Here is a 19209-nt window from a genome sequence, read left to right on the forward strand (position 1 = left end):
GATACCACTGTTTTGTAGTTCTTCCTCTTAAGATTTCACTAATATATCCTGAAAATACCTTCCAGGGCCAAAGGGAAGAAGAAAAAGTAACAGAGGAAATTGAAACATTAACTGCAAGGAAGAAAAAATGAGAAACAGTCAAGCCAGTCACTCAGAATATGAGAGAAAACTGGATTGGAGAACACAAGCCATGTTCTCTGTCAGGCTGAACTGGCAGCAGCTTTCATTAGGCATTGGACAGACAGAAAATGTCAGCAATTGATCAAAATAATGTCATAAGGTACAGACATTTTAAGATGTAAACAAAAGTCTGACTTACGGTTAACGTTGACTAATTTATTGAGCATCAGAGTTGCTAATTGGGTAATGTTTAACTAAATCAATCTGCCCTAATTAGCATGCCTAGACTAAGTAAGAGAGGTGGAGCGTTATCTGAGAGAACCAGAACCGAGCCGGTTCACCTACTTAGAGCAATAAGAAAGGATCTGCAGGAGTTTTGTTGTTGTTTTTAACCTTACTGTGGGGAAAAGTTGCTTGGATGCTTGTCAAATGTTTTAGGGCCCTTTCCCAGAGATTGAAAGTCATCAACTGTAGGGCAAGGTTTTTAATCTTAGTATTATTCTCTGCAGGGTGAAGGGATCATTTTGTTCTGAGCACACTAAGACACACTGTGTACATGGAGGTGTTTGGTAGCATTCCACACTGTTGATTAACCGTAGTTAAGGCTTACCTCCTAGTTGTTTCCAGACATTGCCGAAGGTCCCCCCAGGGACAAAGTAAGTCCCCTCCTTTGAAGATTAGCTGTCCCCAGTAAAGCCTAGAGACTTGTATGCCTCATATGCAGTCTCCCTTCTAATTCATGTTAAAAGTTTTAACTCTCAGTGCCTCTAAACATGGCATCATTTGCGGATATAGTAGTTGCAGATTTAGCTAAAATAGGTCATACTGGAATACAGTGGTCCTTACTCCAGTATGACTGATAACCTCTTAAAAAATGAAAATCTGGCCGGCTGGCAGTAGTGCACACCTTTAATCCCAGCACTTGGAAGGCAGAGACAGGCAGATTTCTAAGTTCGAGACCAGCCTGATTTACAGAGTGAGTTCCAGGACAGTCAGGGCTGCACAGAGAAATTCTGTCTCGAAACAAAACAAAACAAAATGCTGCTGAAGTCTAGTAGCTGAAGCACAGCAGCTACCAGAAGCTAGCTGCATGACCTGGAGCAGATCCCTCTCTAGTCCTAAGAGGCAGAACCTCTGGCTAGTCCCCTTATCTCAGACTTGACTTCCTATAACTGGACACAGACATTTGTCCTTTAAAACAGTCTGTGGTAATTTGTTACAGTGGCCCTAGGAATTAAGTACATGAGAATAAAAAATTCACTGGCCAGAGTTCAGTATGGGACAATATTTGAAGCATGATCAAAGAGAAACAATGAAGATGATTATTGTCACCAATTCCTAACTTATCTGACATAAAAGATACGCTCAAACAATAATGAGCACTCTTAGAAAATCTGTGCACATGTGTTTGTGTGTTTACCATGTTAGAGATAAAAGTAAGCACTCTACTTCTAAGCTATGTTCTCGGCCCTGAGAACCACGTTATATCCTTTGTTACTGTTAAAGACATAATGCAAATAATCATTTATGGCTCACTTTCAAGTGTCAGTGCCTATTATACAGACTGAGATGCCTGAAGGACAGATACAGTATGTAAATTATGCCAGCATTCATAGAGAAGGAAATACTAAAGGCAAAAAAGCACTGACTCTGATCACACTGTCGCTTTAAGAGAAGTGTTGCCTGTTTCAGATTACAAAGACGCTATTTAGTGTACAGCAAGTAGGACCATGTGTCCAGCAGGCCAGTCATGTGCCTGTCTCAAGTAGGCAGTTCATATTCTTACTGCTAGAAAGAGCTCAGTAATCGTGGTCCCTAATAGTCTCATTTGCAACACAAGTAATGTACTATTAAAGAGAAAAGTTGGGTGGCAAATGCCAGTCTCTTTAAGACACATAATCATACCAGTTGTCATCTCAGTTTCTGCTTCCTCCTTTTGTGAAACAACACCAAAAAAAAGTCTCATGGCCTCAAGATCTTATTTTTTAAAAGTAATGAAGACCCCCCCTCATTCCTATTTCCTAAGCATACATTAAAGAAGGGTAGGAAGCATTGTCAAAGAGCTCCAAGAAATGTCTACAAATTAAGTGGGATGATCAAAGTTAGGTCTAGACTGTGTAAGTGCCCTCTATAAACCAGCATAAGCAGGCTATTAATCTGGAAACCTTTATCTAACTCGAATATATGTATACTTTATAGACGTTTGGATATAATCTCACCAAATCCCCTCATCTTCAATCAAGGAAACTTTCCAGCATGTGCTTCAGAGTCATATGAAGAAATGGAACCCAGCTTAAATCACATTTGACCTAAACAGACAGACTGGCTCCTAGGGACAAGGTAGGTAGATAATTGTGCTTGGCTCCTTGGTTAAAAAGCCCCAGGAGGTAGAGATAGGGACTAACAATTCTCCAAGCTACTTTTCTTTGTCCAAAGAAGGCAAGAAGTCAGGAACTGACTACCAGTGAACACGTATTTTATGGCACACCGACTGCATCTCTTTAACCTTTTTTACACACTCACTGAACGCTCACACTCACTGAAGGCTCACCCAAAGCAGGCCGAAAGAGGGGCTGGATGTTCAGGCCCTCCCCTGACTTATCCCTTCTCCCTCCGTTCTTTTCACCCCTCCACCTCCAAAGTAAGAGCTTTACGCCCAACTACTGCAGGGGGTCCCACAACCGGCCGATCCAGTCTAGGCTGGTTGCCTTAGAAGTCAGTGTGACGCTGAGAACTCTAATCGCCACGTCGATCTCTTGGAGAAGGCAGGGCAGGTGATGGAGGCAGGAAGGAACCAGTTCCTGGACAGTGGGAAAAGGGCGAAGCGAGGGTGTGAGGCTAAGTAACAGGAGGAGCGGTCGCCGACGCTCCGCTCTCCCGGATCACCTTGCGCTGACCTAGTTGAGCGGAGAAGGAAGGAAGGAGGGGGCGGCTGAGCTCTGAGGTGGGCGGGCTCTGTCCGGGGGCGGAGCCTCAGGGCGGGAGTTTGCCTGCGATTCGCTCCGGCATTCGAGCCGGAAGCGGCCGGGGAGGCGTTGGCGGCAGCGCACGTGGTGACGTGCAAGGGAGCGCGCGCGGCGGCCGCGGCGGCGGCAGTGTGTTCGGGACGCGCGTGGAGGTCGGTCGCTCAGAGGTGTTGGGCGTGTCGTGGCGGCGAGCGAGTTCCTGCGAGGACCCCGGTGATCTCCTTCCGCCCGCAGCCTCCCGCCCGGTCGCCCCGCGCCCCTTCCAGCGCCTTCCGCCTACAGCCCGTCGGAGCTCCGGAGATGAATTTCGCCATCTCTTCAGAGATGACCCAGGTAACGCGCTGTACGCGGGCGCCGCGGGAGGGAGAGGGCGGGGTGGGAAGATGGTGGTTGTGCGGAGCGTCCCGCTGCCCCAGGAGACACGGGCATCGCGGGGCTCCGCGCTCCTGCGGTTGCCGGCTGGCGCGGGGGGTTTGGGGGGTGGGGACGGGACGAGCGCGGTGGTCCGGGACCTTCCTCCGCCGGGGCGGGGACCGTCTGGCTCCTCCGCGCTGGGGTGACGGAGGTCCCCGGGACCTGGCCCAGCGGACGGCTAGGAAGGACGACCCCCCGGATGAGAGCGGCGGCCACCGCGGACCGTAGACGTGGTTTCTCCCGCTGTCAGGAGCGAGGTGCGGGCTGCGGTTCGGGGCTCCGCGTGCTAAGACTCCCCGCGGACGGCGCGTGGGGACACGGAGTCGCCCTGCGAGCGCATTGCTTCCTGGGGTTAGGTATGGGGTGGCACGGAGTCCCTGCTCGCCGTGGACCGCGGGGTCCTTTGTTCCAGCTCCACGTTGCCCGCTTTTCTTGCCAAGCGCGGGGAAAAGGAGGCGGGAGGAGCGAGGGAGCGGCTGCCCTGACGTGTCAGCTCTGAGTGACTGCGCCGCCGGCCAATCGCGGCTGGGGGTGTGCGGGTGCCTCTCGGTACCCGCCGAGAGCGCGCCCCAGGCCTTGCCGCGCGGGGTCCCCGGCGCGCGGCGACACAGGCTCCAAGATCTCCGAAAGAAATAGGTGGAGAGCAGTCTTCGTCCGTGCATCTTTTTTTTTTTTTTGCGAAGGACCTCGTTGTAGATTAGGAAGACATCGGGGAATGTCAAAGTGGAGATTAACGTAAGGAAATCTGTATACACACACACACGCAAATTTGAGAAATATTTTCGCCTTTCCCCTCAATCCTTTGCAGATAAAGTGATTTCGGAGAGCAGACATTTCAACCAAAAAGAAATCGAACGGTCTAAAAGGGAACGTTTTGTTTAATGTCTGTCAGTAGTGGATGTTAGAACACCCCGATATCAAGTTCTTGGGAGTTTTGTTGTGATCTCCTGTTCTAGCAACACACCATAGCTCCTGGAAGTAAGAGTATACAAGCCGCACAGACTAGATCACCGTAGCCATAGTTTCTTTAATTTTAACACCATTGGTTGAGTTAGGAAAAAATAAAAATAGTTTCAGGTTGAATCCTGCTAAGACTTTAATATCTTTATCATGTTAAAGGACTTATTTGTAAGCTTGGATGTAAACACTGACTGGGTAGAACTGGACTGAAACCAATATGTTGTAATGCCACCTAGCAGGCCTTATAGCAAACCTGCACTTTGGTGGCTTCCTTGCAGGGGAGCCTAGGGTGGCTTTCTTTTGATTTCCTAATAGTGAAATCCTGAGGTAATTAATAGATTCCCATTTCTGTAGCATTTGTCTTAACTTATAGTTGTCTTCTAACTTTGTCTTTTCCAAAGACAGCATTTCACCCTTTATTTTAGGGTAATTATAGTGGGAGGTTGTCCTCGTTTTTAAATGGGAGGATTTTGCATTTCTTGTTTGTTTTTGTTTTTGTTTTTGTTTTTTTTTGGTTTTTCGAGACAGAGTTTCTCTGTGTAGCTTTGTCTGTCCTGGAACTCAGAAATATGCCTTTCTCTACCTCCCAAGTGCTGGGATTAAAGGCATGCACAACCACTGCCCAGCGATTTGTTTGGATGTTTTAAGTGCCATATAAATGTAGTTTTTTAAATAAGTTTCTTTGACTGTCTTGGCCAGTAATGTTAATGCAACTCACCCCAATGGTTTTTTTGTTTGTTTTGTTTTAGCTTTTTAGCAGTGTGATGATATAGTCAGATCCTGCAGGTAGGAATTCTTGAAGGTTGAGTATATTCCTACCTTCTGTTAGTGATTTCTGACATTCTACTTGTCCTGTGTAGGTTACCACTGTGTTAATGTTTCTAGCCCTGCAGCAGTATTCTTTACGCTTTTGATGGCAGCCTGGATACCCAAAAGGTACCTCAGCATTAGAACATCCCAAGCTCCGTTTGACTATCGATAGCAGTGCGCCCATGTTAAAACACCTAAGACCTCACTCAGTGCCTCAGTTAAAGACCAAGCCAGCATGGGTGTATAGAATCTTCATTTAAATGTCTTGGGTCCAGGCATGCCCCCACCACACCTTCTCAAACACCCTTTCTTTATTCCCCCCCCCCCCCCCAGACAGGGTTTCTCTGTATAGCCCTGGCTGTCCTGGAGCTCACTCTGTAGACCAGGCTGGCCTGGAACTCAGAAATCCACCTGCCTCTGCCTTCCAAGTGCTGGGATTAAAGGCGTGTGCCACCACTGCCCGGCCTCAAACATCCTTTCTTAAAACCTTCATCTGGTCTCCATACTTAGCATTGTTTAAACCTTAAAGTAAATTGGTAATTTCCTCTCCACCATGTAAATCCTGCAGTCTACCTTCTATTGAAACCAAAACAACCAGTTTCTGGACTGTGTGCTGTCATGCCTTCCCCTTGGCCTGAGCCGGTTTCTCTGCTTTATCTGCCTCTGCAGTGTCTAAGGCTGCAGAAACTGAGCTAACTCCATTTTGTTCTAAGTATTTTATTCCAGTCTGTGTCTGCCTTGTTTAGTATCACAAGTGTTTGTAGCTCAGTGGTTAAGTGCTTGCCTGATGTGCTTGAGGCCCTGGGTTTAATCCAGCACTGGGGAGGGAAGTCTTAAATTACTTCATGATTGACTTCCTTGGGAAAAATTACCTTGAAACTTAAATATTTGCAGTTTACCTTAGTAATGTTTTGAAAATGTTATGTTTCCTTTTGCGTAATGAAGGGTGGGAAATGCTACAGTGTTCTCGCAGCTCTGTAAGACCTGCTGGAGTATATTTCACTTAGGCTAATCTTCTGGACTATAGTAACTCTTGAATTCCAAATAGTAAAAGCAAGTCCCCTGTCTTCCATTTCTCGTACTGACCACACTAAGGAACTGAAATGTGTTGAGCACTATATATTCGTATTCACCCCAGTTTCAGTCTTAAAAGTGGACCAGTTCAAACTGTATTTTAAATACAAAAAGTAAATTTTATATTCTTACATGACTTAGTGGTGTTTGAGCCTTGATCTGGCTTTTGAAAGATAAAGTTCTCTCCATTTTAAAATGCTATTGGTTACTGTGTATGCGTTTTATATATGAAATTTGAGGATATTTTTAAAAGTTTAAAAAAATTTTTTTAAGTAGTGTGGATGTTGGGTCCAGAAGACATCTGATATACCCAAACTTAATGAAAGTAAACGTGAACTTTTAAAAACAAGTTTGTATTAACTAAAGGTCATTTGGACTTGGGCTAGCTTTTTAGAGTTGTAACAATGGGGTAGGTACTACGGGTAAAGGTGAAATTCATATTAAAGTCGCATGTAGCCTCTGTCAGCTTTGAAACTCACTGTGTGTCTCAAGTGTGATGTGAACTCTTTAGTTCTCCCATCTCACTCCTAAGTGCCAGGAGTAGTGGCTTGTGCGCCCAGTGCCCATTTCATATGTTAAGATTGTAGTAGGCAGAAAGTCAGATGCTAAATAAAAAGATCTTATTCCTCAAAATTCAAAACAGTATTGTAGTGTACATATTGTACAAGTACATGTGCCAGAATTACCCCAAACATTCTTTACAAAGTTTTTTTTCTTAAAGACTATAGTCATTTTACCTCCTGCCCCAGTAAATCTAAGTTAGAACATCTAAGCTATCAAAATAATAAACATTTGTCTTTGTAGAGGACCAGGTTCAATTTTTAGCATCATGTTGCTGATCACACTGTAACTCCAATTCCAGCACATTTATTGCCTCCTTTTGGCCTCTGAGGGCACTGCACACATGGTAAATAGACATGTACAGGCAAAACTCAACTTTAAAATGTTTATAAATCTCCAGTGTGTTCTTTCTGTACATGGGATGTTTTCAGAGAACATTTGTTTTGTTAAAACTAGTTTTGTAAGAAAAGATAGAAATTGTAAAGCAGAGGAATCAACATTATGGCAGTATAAAAGAGTTGATACAGTTTTCATTTTTAACACAGTCATGCAACACAGGCTGTCCTTCATGAACAAGGCAGAGGATTTGCCTGGAAGCAGAGCACAGAACAGCTAATTCTAGACCATCATGTATGTCTTCAGAGAAGGTTCTGAGTGTGGAGCTTGGAACACTGCTTTCCTGTCTCTAGGGAACTGGCAAAGGCTCTATGGCTAGAGGAATTCACCTGTCAGTATTTGGCTTAAGGGTTTTCCAGCTAGAAAGGCAGCATGAAACAAGGTCAGGGTGAAATGCCAAGCACTCGCTGGGCAGTGGAGTGTCTGGCTTATAGCATGTGTGTCTGCGAGGAGTGCCCAAAGGTGCTTTCCTGGCTCCTAGAGCAGATATCGCATGTTTGCATGGTAGCTGGAATCAATAGTAAATACTTTTAGAGTTAATATTTATATTGCCCTTTACTTCTCAGGCTAGCATATCCTTCTTTAACAATGAGAACGGATTTTTTATTTTTTAAGAAATCACTTTGAGTATGTGCATGTTAAATAAAAAGGTTGTTCATAGTTTATGGTTTTTTAATATAATGTGAATATTTTTTGTCTTTTACCTCAAAGAATAACTTATTTTACATGAATGGCAGACCAATTCTTCCAAATACCTAACTTACATATGTTATTTTTACAGATTATGATGCATGATTATCACAGAAGAAATTCATGTCTATAGCTTTTAAGGACTTGATTACATCATTTTCAAGCCTGCTAGTTTTGGAACCACCATTAAGACATCCGCCTTCACTTGGCCACCTCTCTTCACACTGTAACGAAGTGCTTTCTTTCAACACTCCTTTGTCTTCGGACCCTTTGCGTTCTCAGTGACACATTTCTCTTCAGTAATAGTTGGTAAGTGAATGTTGTGCACATTTAGCAGTAGCAGTGTTTGGGGTGTGAGCTGGCTCAGTGGGAAAAGGCACTTCTGCACAAGCCTGGCAGCCCATGTTGGATCTCTGGGAACACAGGTGCTAAAGTGGAAGGAGAGTGGATTAAACAGAGTTGCCTTCTGACGTCCACACACACTAGGGCTGGGGCATTCTTCTACCACCTAATAATAAATATCTTTTGGGGGGGGTGGTTCGAGACAGGGTTTCTCTGTGTAGTCCAGGCTGTCCTGGAACTCACTCTGTAGACCAGGCTGGCCTTGAACTCAGAAATCCACCTGCCTCTGCCTCCCAGTGCTGAGATTAAATGCGTGCACCACCACCACCCGGCATAAATATCTTTCTTTAAAGACACAGGTTTTCTGAAAACTGTAGAGCTCTATCTTAATGTTTAAATGGGCAGAGAGATCCCTAACCATTTGGAGACGAAAACAGTTTTTAAAAAATTTATTATACTGTGTGTATGTGTGTGTGTGTGTGTGTGTGTGTGAGAGAGAGAGAGGTCTTACCTTTCACCATGTGGGTCCTTGGGTGTTGAACTCAAGTGGCTACCTGATCTATTTAGTGCCCATCTTGCAGGCACCTAAAAAGCATCATCTTTATCATTTTTTTTAAATTTTTAAATTAAAATTCGATTATTTTCTTTCCTCTTAGCATTCCTTTTTGTGTATTCTGACTTTTAAGTTACTTTAAACTGACTCTTATACTCCTACTCTTTTTTTTCTTGGTTTTTTGAGACAGGGTTTCTCTGTGTAGCCCTGACTGTCCTGGAATTCACTCTAGACCAGGCTGTCCTCGAACTCAGAAATCCGCCTGCCTCTGCCTCCCAAGTGCTGGGATTAAAGGCATGCGCCACCACTGCCCTTATACTCCTACTCTTTAACAATGCATTTAATGTAGTTACTGGTTTATAAGTTAAGTTGAAAACTTGTTTTGAGAACAATAGGCTGGAGATGTAGCTCAGTGGCTGTGTTTACCTAGCATATTTGAGGCCCTTGGTTCTGTTCCCAGTGTTGTATATAGGAAATGGTATCTTTACAAAGAATTTTAGTTTTTCCAAGGCTGGGAGTACAGACATGGAAACTTCTCAGAGGCATGTACTCCTAGCCCTCTGATAAGGAAGGGGGATTGAGTTCAGGGCCAGTCTCAGTGTGTTCTGAATTTAAGGCCAGACTGGGCTATTACGAGATGTGTCAAATGCGCGCTGGTTTATTTTTGAGAGATGGACAGCAGCCAAATCCCTACATGTCTCTCTGAAGCCACTTGCTGTATAGGTTTGGACAGGAAAATATTTCATTTTCCTCCCTTCAGGAGGAATGTGTGTTAGACATGGAAACCAGGTTTAGGTTGTTGGCATACTCACGACTGGATGATGGATTACAAAGCCATAGGATCAAAGTCAGGATGAAAACATAAGTATCCTGAACCAGTGTTGCTTGAGGTAGGACTTTGTGTGATAAATTTTTTGATATGTTAATAGGATAGAATTTGGGTATAAGGATACGGTTTTATGTTTGAAAAATTCATGCATTCTTTTTTGAAACAAGGGTTTACTGTGTAACCTGATTGTCCTTGACTTTATTGTCCTTACTGTATATAGACCAGGCTGGCCTCAATCTCCGGAATCTACCTGCCTCTTTCCCAAGTGCTGGGATTAAAGGTGTGACTCACCATAGCCTGTTTGAAAAAGTTTAACAACTATTTACATGTAAAATAACTTAGCTTTCTCTTTTTCTGTTTAGCCAAATTTATAAGGAAAAATGATTCCCAATGGATATTTGATGTTTGAAGATGAAAATTTTATTGAATCTTCTGTGGCCAAATTAAATGCCTTGAGGAAAAGTGGGCAGTTCTGTGATGTTCGACTTCAGGTATTTAAAACTTAATTCATGACTTTTTGTTACTAAAAAAGTAAATTTATAAAAGCCATTAAGTTGTATTTCCTCCCTCCAAACAGGCAATTAATGAGATAACTAGGATTTTTTTTTTTTTTGAGATCTTTTCTTTTATGTGTATGCGCGTTTTGCCTGCATATATGTCTTTGTACTGCATGTGTCAGTGCCTATGGAGGTGAGAAGACGAGTAGGATTCCCTGGAACTGGATTTACAGATGGTTATGAGCCACCATGTAGGTGCTGATCCTTTGGAAGAGCAGCCGATACTCTTAACCATTGAACCAACTGTCTAGCTTTGCGATGACTTTTAACTAAAATGTGAGTCAGAGGAAGCTGATATGTTGAGTGCATAGTCAACAAAACTTCTTTCTCATTTTGGTTTTTGTTATTTCAGGTCTGTGGCCATGAGATGCTAGCACACAGGGCAGTCCTGGCTTGCTGTAGCCCCTATCTATTTGAAATCTTCAATAGTGACAGTGACCCTCATGGAGTTTCTCATGTGAAGTTGGATGATCTCAATCCAGAAGCTGTTGAAGTCTTGCTGAATTACGCATACACTGCTCAGTGAGTATCTTCAAGTGAACCAGAAAATCAGATAATACCATGTCTCTGAATGTGAAAAACCTGGTCATAACTAAAAAAATACCCCTTTTTTAAAAATAGGTTGAAAGCTGATAAGGAATTAGTAAAAGATGTTTATTCTGCAGCCAAGAAACTGAAGATGGACCGAGTCAAGCAGGTAGGGTATTATATATTGTGATAGTAATAGACTAGCAAGGTGTTCTAAGGGGTTAGTATGTTAAATAGCATTATTTACATTGTAAGATCACTACACAGAACTGTAGCTTGGCCTTGACATGAACCTTTCTGGCTTAAGCATAAACTGAGATCAGTTTCAAGATTGTGTGTTTGCCCTAGAGTAAATGCAAGAATCTATAAGGAATTAAAGTGGTATATTGTATATTGACAGTGTCTGATACAACAGATTCATGTATGTGTATGTTCTATGCATACGGGAAAGCCATACGGGGAAGAAGGCATTGAGTCCTCAGGAGCTAGAATTACCAATGGTTTTGAGCAACCTGCCTGATGTGGGCCAAATTCAGGTCCTCTGGAAGAGCAATTAGCTCTTAGGAAAGCAACAAGTATTACCCACTGAGCCATTTCTCCAATTCCACTAGTCATAGGATTTTTAAGCAGAGAAAGTGGCCTTGTATAAGGGCCAGCAAACTAAAAATTTTCTCAAAAGGGTCAGGCTTTTTAAAATAAGGGTTTATAAAGAACAGCTATGTGGATTCTATATATATATAACCTGTGCTTTATAGTTATAGTAGCAAAATTAAACCAGTAGTTCTCAACCTTCCTAATGCTGTCACTCTAATATAGATCTTCATGTTGTGTTGCCTCCCAACCATAAAATTATTTTTGTTGCCATTTCATAACTGTAATTTGCTATTGGTAGTTTGTTTGTTTGTGGGTTTGTTTGTTTGGTTGGTTTTTTGACACAGGATTTCTCTGTAGCCCTGGCTGTCCTAGAGCTTACTCTGTAGACCAGGCTGGCCTCGAACTCAGAAATCCACCTGTCTCTGCCTCCCAAGTGCTGGGATTAAAGGCATGTGCCACCACTGTCTGGTGTCATTTGCTATTGTTATGGATTGTAATATAACTATATTTCCAGTGGTCTTTAGGTAACCACGATGAAAAGATCATTTGACCTTCAGAGGGTTGCCACCCCCGTATTGAGTCAAACAGTTATGACAAACAAAATGCCCCACAAACCTAAAGCACTTGTTGCTTTTGTAGAAAACCCAAGTTCAGTTCTAAGCACCCAACCATCTGTAATTCTGGCTCTAGAGTGTCTAATGCCCTCTCCTGGCCTCTGGACTAGGATAAACACTACATGCATATGGTATATTGCATAGACATACATTTAGACAAACACCCGTACAAAATGAAAGTAAATGAATCTTTAAAAAAGAATCCTGTCATTAGGCAAGCAGGATAGCTCAGCAGATAAAACTGCTTGCTGTGTCAGTCATGGTGACCCGATTTTTAACCCATGTAAAAGGTAGAAGAGGTAAACCTGCTCCACATGGTTGTCTTGTGATACCCATGCATAAAGCACATACACACACTGAATTTTAACAGAAGTCCTGTGCACATAGTTTCTCATTCCAGCTTTACACTCAGCTTTTCTAGTGCAAAGCCCCATTTATACCTATCCTTTCAGAAAGCCATACCTGACTGCTACTGTTGACGATACCTAGACCCCACACTGCATTTGCATTTGTCACATTTGCTCTAAACAACTTACTTTGTATGCCACATCTTTGCTGTTTCTCATTTGCTTTTTGTTGTTTGGTTTTATTTGAGACATCTTGTTATGTAGCCCAAGCTGGGTTTGAATTTAGATTTCTCTTGTCTCAGCCTCCCAAGTGTCCCAGATTCTAGCCATGCACAGCTAATGTCACCATTTGTCCATGTGCTGTCCCATTGTTTAGTTTGATTTGATTTCTAGCTCATTCCTGTATTTCACAGGGTGTTCACGTATTGACATTAAATATTCAGTAAACTATGCAAGTGTTGGCACATCTGTATTTCTTTTCTAAGGTCTGTGGAGATTATTTACTATCTAGAATGGATGTTACTAGCTGCATCTCTTACCGAAATTTTGCAAGTTGTATGGGAGACTCCCGTCTGCTGAGTAAAGTTGACGCTTACATTCAGGAGCATTTGTTACAAATTTCAGAAGAGGAAGAGTTTCTTAAGCTTCCGAGACTAAAGGTAAGGAGTTAGCCACATAGGTTGTCAACTCTCTGTAGCACCTCATCTAGTGGTGGGGCTCATGAATCCCCCCTCCAATAAAACTTTTATTATGAAACTGAGCGTTTAGCTAAGAACTAGAATTTCAAAGCTGATGTGGATGTCACTGATATTTGTTTTATTTATGTGTAATTCTAGTTGGAGGTAATGCTTGAAGATAATGTGTGCTTGCCCAGCAATGGCAAGTTGTATACAAAGGTAATCAACTGGGTGCAGCGTAGCATCTGGGAGAATGGAGACAGCCTGGAGGAGCTCATGGAAGAGGTTAGTTTTAAAGTAAATGGGATCCAACAGTTCTTACAAATTATTTTTGCTATAACATGAAGGATTCCCTTTCACTTTTATTTTATAACCATGACCCTAAAGAATTTAAATTTTGCTATAGGTACCCCTAAGCTGAGAAACAGGGGGGGTGTCCAGGTGAGCTGAATGAACCGTTCAGTTTGGTCTTCTGCTTTTCTTTTTTTGTTGTTTGTTTTTTTTCTTTTTTTCTTTGCTTATTATGTGCTGTTAACTTTCTTTAAAGTAGCATGTAACTTGCTTTAGAAATGGGAGGTGGTACTGACATTTTCTGTAGATTCTTAATTTTTCTTCACAGGTTTTTGCTTTAAGTTTGACAAGTAGGTAAAGCTTCTAATGGTTGTTCCTCCCCATTGGTTTATCTCCCCATAGGTTTATTAACAAAACTAGGATCCCCAAGACTGAAGAACCGAGAAGAAACCTCCAGTGTATTGACACGTAAAGAAGCAGCAGTCCTGCCCCAGTTCTCCTAAGAAAAGTCCGCTGTGGGCAGAGAGCGATGATGATTTAATGGTGTTTACTCCTTTACAGGGTTCTTACCGCTAAAGCTTTGTGTTTTCAATGGTGTTGTTCTTACATATAGTCAGACTTGGGGCTGTTTTTTAAAAATACACAAGAAAAACAAAATTTGATGGAAAAGTTGGGACTGGTCCATGTGTTGATTGGAGCAGTGGAGTAATTGAGTGTATCATTCCACAGAGCCCTCCACGCTCACAAAGCTAGCCTGCTCTGTTAGGCCTTAATCACTGCCGTTACTGCATTCTATAAAGGCTAGCAGATGTTCTTTCAGTTCTGTGCCTTCTTATGTGGGAGTCAGATGCAGTAGTCATGTATTTGCATCTGCAGGAAGAGTGCAGCTTGCTTGAATTTTCGCATTTGTTTTTTCTTTGTGTTTTCTTGACATTACCTACAGGGGAGAAGTATGTTTATTCAAACAGTACCATTTATCTTCAGAGGTGTAAACCATTCAGTGTTTTGTTGTAAATATGTGTATTTAAGAAACTATGTGTTGTACTATACCTTTTTTCTTAATGTCACATAATAGAAGCTATGGAAACAAGGAAGATTTCTTTCAAGCCAATCAAGCCAAGGACTCTTCAGCCAGTGTTAGAAGATTTTGTATTTGATCTTGATTTTTGTTTTGTTTTGTTTTGTTTTCGATTTTTACATTTTTACTACTATGACATGTTTTTCTTTGCATCGGGATCCTGCCAGAGTAAGATGTCAAGACGCACACTGGAGGTTACCTTGAGGCGGTTGTGTAATCTGCGGACTAGCGAGTAGCCATGGTGACAGTAGCCACATGGGTGTTCTGTTGCTGTTTTGCAGGTTCAAACCTTGTACTACTCAGCTGATCACAAGCTGCTTGATGGGAACCCACTAGATGGACAGGCTGAGGTGTTTGGCAGTGATGATGACCACATTCAGTTTGTGCAGGTACACATTGCACAGTCTGAGGTAACCTCAGGTTAAAATTTAACTGGAGAATTTTATAGCATTCTTAAATTTTCCTTTAATAAAGGAAAGTGGACAAATTCCATTGTTATAACTGGACAGAAACTTTTTGGGAAGAAAACAGGCATAGTTTATAGCTTCCAGCATTTTTGCCACACTAGAAGCTAACTCAGCAAATTAGAAAAACTCCATTTACACCTCTTCTCCCAAAATATGGTTCACGACTAGTAATAAGAACAGTAAAATAAAGCAATAGGTTAGGTTTTTGTTAATTTGGTTAGCTTTTTTTAAAAGGTTATTTGTAACAGACATGATCAATAGGACCAGTTTTAAAAAGATACAATACAGTTGATATAGATTGCTGATGGCTGTGAAAGAAATTTTGGCTCTTTATTACTGAGCACTCATGAAATAGAAACCATATCATGATTTATAGTAAGTTTATACAATGTTGAACTCAGTGGTTGCTCATGTGTTACAGTGTGATCTGGATGTTTCTCTGGTAAATGTATTAAAACAGTATAGTTGCCTGTGCTGATTGAGTCACTTCTGTAGCCTTTTATTAAACACACACTTAAATTCAGATACATTTTTAACAACAGAGAACAAATATCTGAGGTGTATGAACAGTTTTAACTTATGGACACTGACATTATACAGAAAAGAAACATCTATTGTTTTTGTGTGTTAAAATTAAACCAATGCTCTGCATGTATTTCATGCCCTCTAACACTGAGCAACATCATAGCAGCCCCACAAATTGTGAATGTCACAGTGAGCCAGTCACTAAACCATGCTCTTAAGAAGAAAAGCACCCTGGAGCCTTCCTCTTTTCAATCACCGCTCGACACCTTCTAAAAACCGATTGTCCTAACTTAAGACATAAACATACTTTGCTTATGTTTGGAAATTTTATAAAATAGTCATGTAATATGCATTCTTATATTGTGAAGGAATGTGCTGGAGAGTAATCCCAAGCCACGGAGTGTCTCCTTTAAAAGTTGGCTTAGTGATAATGTACTGACTATGTGCTTATGTTAACCAGATGGTAGATGTCTGTGGTATCCCATGGCAATAATAGTACTTCTAAAACAATTGGGGACTTGGATTGGCCAAAAGCCATGTTTGTATTTCTACTTGGAGCATCTGGAGTTGTTTTATCTTTAATTATAAATATTGTAAGTTATAGTAGTAGCCTTTCTAATTGGCAGAAGATTAAACACTAGCCATTGGCAGGCTGTGATGCTTGACACAAAGACATAGCGTATGCAGCTTCTTTTACAGGACCCTACCAAGGTAGAAAACAGTACTGTCTGAGAAGAGGCTTCTACCATAATAGGGCCTGAGGGAGCCTATGGGATGAGACGTGAGGTGAAGGTGTGGAAGGCGGCACAAAAGCAGGCTTGGGATTTAGTGGATTAGACTTACTTAGATGAGCAGAAGATTATCCACTCAAGGGTGCTGCTCTGGTTGGCAGTCTAACCTGGAAAAGGAAGCATGTACAACTGATGTTCTTTTCTATAAATGGAAACATCTTTTTTTTCTTAAATTTTGTGTGATCTGGGGATGAAACCTGGGGCCTTTGGATATGACAGGCAAGTGCTCTACCTGAGCTACATGTACAGCAAGGAGAATTTAGACAAGCATACTGAGTGAAAAGAGTATGTAATTTTTAAAAAATTCATAGTGAAACACTTTGAATGGGTTTAGAGAGATGTGGCTAGTTATATTTCTAGTTGGCATTCCTTAATCATAGGAAATGGCTAATTGTTAGGGGCTTGTCTCTGGGTTGGCTGTGTAATCTCAACAGATTTGTAGTTTTTAACTTTACAAAGTTGGCTTGGACTTTGCTTTTTTTTATGGTCAGACACAAGGTAGATTAAAGCTTGTAAGAGCAGTTTGTACACTATTTCAGGTAATGGTTTTAAGTTTTCAAGAATGATGAAAAGCTTAATAATCTAAGGATATGGAAAAGGATCAGTTCCACTCATCTATGCCTATACGTGACTCTCTAAAGGTTGAGGGTAGGTCTTGGTAGTGCTTTAGGACAGTTTGAGAATGAGAAAGAAAATCATGGGAATATGTGAGATACTGATCTTTCTGCCTTGCTGAAATGTTGTGAATAGAGACCATGGAGGCGAAAAGGTGTGGGGGTCATACCCAGATTTCAGGGATGAGAAATAGGTAGAGAGGTGGCCCGGGGAGGAGAAATGCAATTAGAACCTACTCTGACTGGAAAAGCTGCCTGAGAAGAAAGTGTGGACGCCAAGTAAATAAGCTCTTCTGGAATGTGGTATAAAGATAGGGGTAATTGTGTTTGTATAGGAGGTCATGAGGATTGTGTACCAGGTGTGTTAATGCCAGTCAGTAGTTCTTAGTGCTATAGTGTGGATCCCATCCATTCCCAGTCACTCTCTGTTACAGATGAGAGATGAGAGTGGACTACGGCTGGGAAGCCTTTTTAGTATAAGTATCATCTATTTCTTATTTTGTGATATTTGGGACTCCTTTCCACAGGTTGAGGTGGAGATTTTAATGTACCTTGTAACCCCTAAAAATCAGAACCTTTATTTATTTATGTATTTATTTATTTATTTTACTGCTTCTTTGTTGCTTTTTGTTTCCACTAGCAGTACAAGTTTTCATTAGAAACTACTTGTTTGTGCAGTCTGCCCCTGGGGGCCAGGTTAAGCGAGTGAGCTGAGTTTGTAGGTACTGAAGTGTGGTGCCTGTTCTTTTCCTAGTAGACATTTTAAGATTCAGTATCAGGCTATGATTATAGGTGTCTGCCACCATCAGACCTAGCACTAAAGTGCTCATGCTTCTGATTGATACTTCCCTGTAAAATGCTTTCAAAGACTGGCAGAACCTGTGTATTCTCACTCTTTGCTGGCATTGTGTGAAGGATTCTGTTAGAGACAGTTTGGTTAGGTTGAGAGTTTCTTATATAGAGCAGATGAGATATGTTATTTTTCTTCTTCCTGCTCCCATGTTGAGATAGCATTCTGGTGTTTGACCTGTGGTATGTATTTTGAATTATTCAAATTGATCTTTTTCTGAGCACCCAGTTGTGTAGATGTAGCTGTTTGGTTTTTAAGTGATGGTGTAAGTATGGCAGGAACCTACCTGTCAGCTGAAAAGTGGTTTGTGTTGAGTTTAGTGTGCTGTGAGTGTGCTGTGCAGGTGGCAGGTGCTCAGTGTATGGGCAGTGTTGCACAGTAGCTCAGGAACAAAGGTGCAGCAGGAATGCTCTCTGGCTAGGTTTCTGTAGCTGCCTTTTGATTTTGCAGAAAAAGCCACCCCGTGAGAATGGCCATAAGCAGATAAGTGGCAGTTCCACTGGATGTCTCTCTTCTCCAAATGCTTCAATGCAAAGTCCTAAGCATGAGTGGAAAATCGTTGCTTCAGAAAAGACTTCAAGTAAGTTTGTCTTCAGTTTACCTATTTGTAAGGATAGTTGTCAGTTTAATACTTTGAGACCAAATAAGGAAAAACTCAGCAATGGCATACGGAAAACCATAGCAGTTCCATTCTGGAGACTGGAATACAATTTAGAATTCTCTAACCCACCCCAGGTGTTACTATTAACAGTTCCATGGCAAACACGGAGCTCTTGTGTTCACAGATAACACTTACTTGTGCCTGGCTGTGTTGGATGGTACGTTCTGTGTCATTTTCCTTCATGGGCGGAACAGTCCCCAGAGCTCACCAACAAGTACTCCGAAATTGAGCAAGAGTTTAAGCTTTGAGATGCAACCAGATGAGCTCCTAGAAAAGCCCATGTCTCCCATGCAGTACGCACGGTCTGGACTAGGGACAGCAGAAATGAATGGCAAACTCATAGCTGCAGGTAAGAGCAGAATGCTGGATGTGATGCACAGGCCTGTAGATGGACATTTATATTGACTTGTGGCAAGAGGACTCAACGTGCTGCATTTCAAGACAGAAATAATGTTGATATTGAATATGCCTAAATTTGGTTAGAAGTCATTGTTTTAATTTAAATGGGGGTGGTGTGCTAGAAATTTGGTTAGAAGTCATTGTTTTAATTTAAATGGGGGTGGTGTGCTAGACCATGAACCCAGGGCCTCGGAGCTTGCTAGGCCAAGCTGTAGTACACTCATGTTAAGCTGCAGAGTAAATACACATTCTAGTTTTCAAGCCAGAATAAGCAGCTTGCTCATATAGATAATGAATTCTACTCCTTGACTATTAGGACGACATTTAGTTAAATCCCTTTCTCGTTAGGTACATAACCTAAAGACATCCTGGCTGGACCCTCGTGACCAGCTACATAGTTTTTAATCCTAGCACTTGGGTAATGTAATAAGAGACTCGCCGGGCGGTGGTGGCGCACGCCTTTAATCCTAGCACTTGGGAGGCAGAGGCAGGCGGATTTCC

The 19209-nt window shown here is 42.0% G+C and overlaps 2 protein-coding genes across 5 annotated transcripts in view; one reads left to right on the forward strand and one right to left on the reverse strand.

Annotated features, from left to right (window-relative positions):
* Positions 1 to 4162, reverse strand: part of LOC116096669 (uncharacterized protein DKFZp434B061-like) — a 5566-nt gene extending 1404 nt beyond the window's left edge. The window contains exon 1 of the mRNA XM_031378725.1: positions 2672 to 4162. Within this exon, the coding sequence (XP_031234585.1) occupies positions 3248 to 4162 (915 nt within the window). The 3' untranslated portion in view covers positions 2672 to 3247. The remainder of the gene's footprint in view (positions 1 to 2671) is intronic.
* Positions 3181 to 19209, forward strand: part of Ivns1abp (influenza virus NS1A binding protein) — a 19707-nt gene continuing 3678 nt past the window's right edge. Inside the window, exons 1-10 of one of the 4 annotated variants that reach the window (XM_031384564.1) lie at positions 3181 to 3419; positions 8083 to 8300; positions 10078 to 10206; positions 10625 to 10794; positions 10894 to 10969; positions 12841 to 13014; positions 13192 to 13317; positions 14683 to 14790; positions 18099 to 18228; positions 18434 to 18658. In XM_031384564.1, the coding sequence (XP_031240424.1) occupies positions 10096 to 10206; positions 10625 to 10794; positions 10894 to 10969; positions 12841 to 13014; positions 13192 to 13317; positions 14683 to 14790; positions 18099 to 18228; positions 18434 to 18658 (1120 nt within the window). In that variant the 5' untranslated portion in view covers positions 3181 to 3419; positions 8083 to 8300; positions 10078 to 10095. Of the gene's footprint in view, positions 3420 to 8082; positions 8301 to 10077; positions 10207 to 10624; positions 10795 to 10893; positions 10970 to 12840; positions 13015 to 13191; positions 13318 to 13725; positions 15344 to 18098; positions 18229 to 18433; positions 18659 to 19209 lie in introns of those variants that run through there. The other 3 variants (XM_031384577.1, XM_031384582.1, XM_031384570.1) reach the window with 3 other exon arrangements.

Source organism: Mastomys coucha, unplaced genomic scaffold (genome assembly GCF_008632895.1).
Source record: "Mastomys coucha isolate ucsf_1 unplaced genomic scaffold, UCSF_Mcou_1 pScaffold1, whole genome shotgun sequence".
Lineage (NCBI taxonomy): Eukaryota > Metazoa > Chordata > Mammalia > Rodentia > Muridae > Mastomys > Mastomys coucha.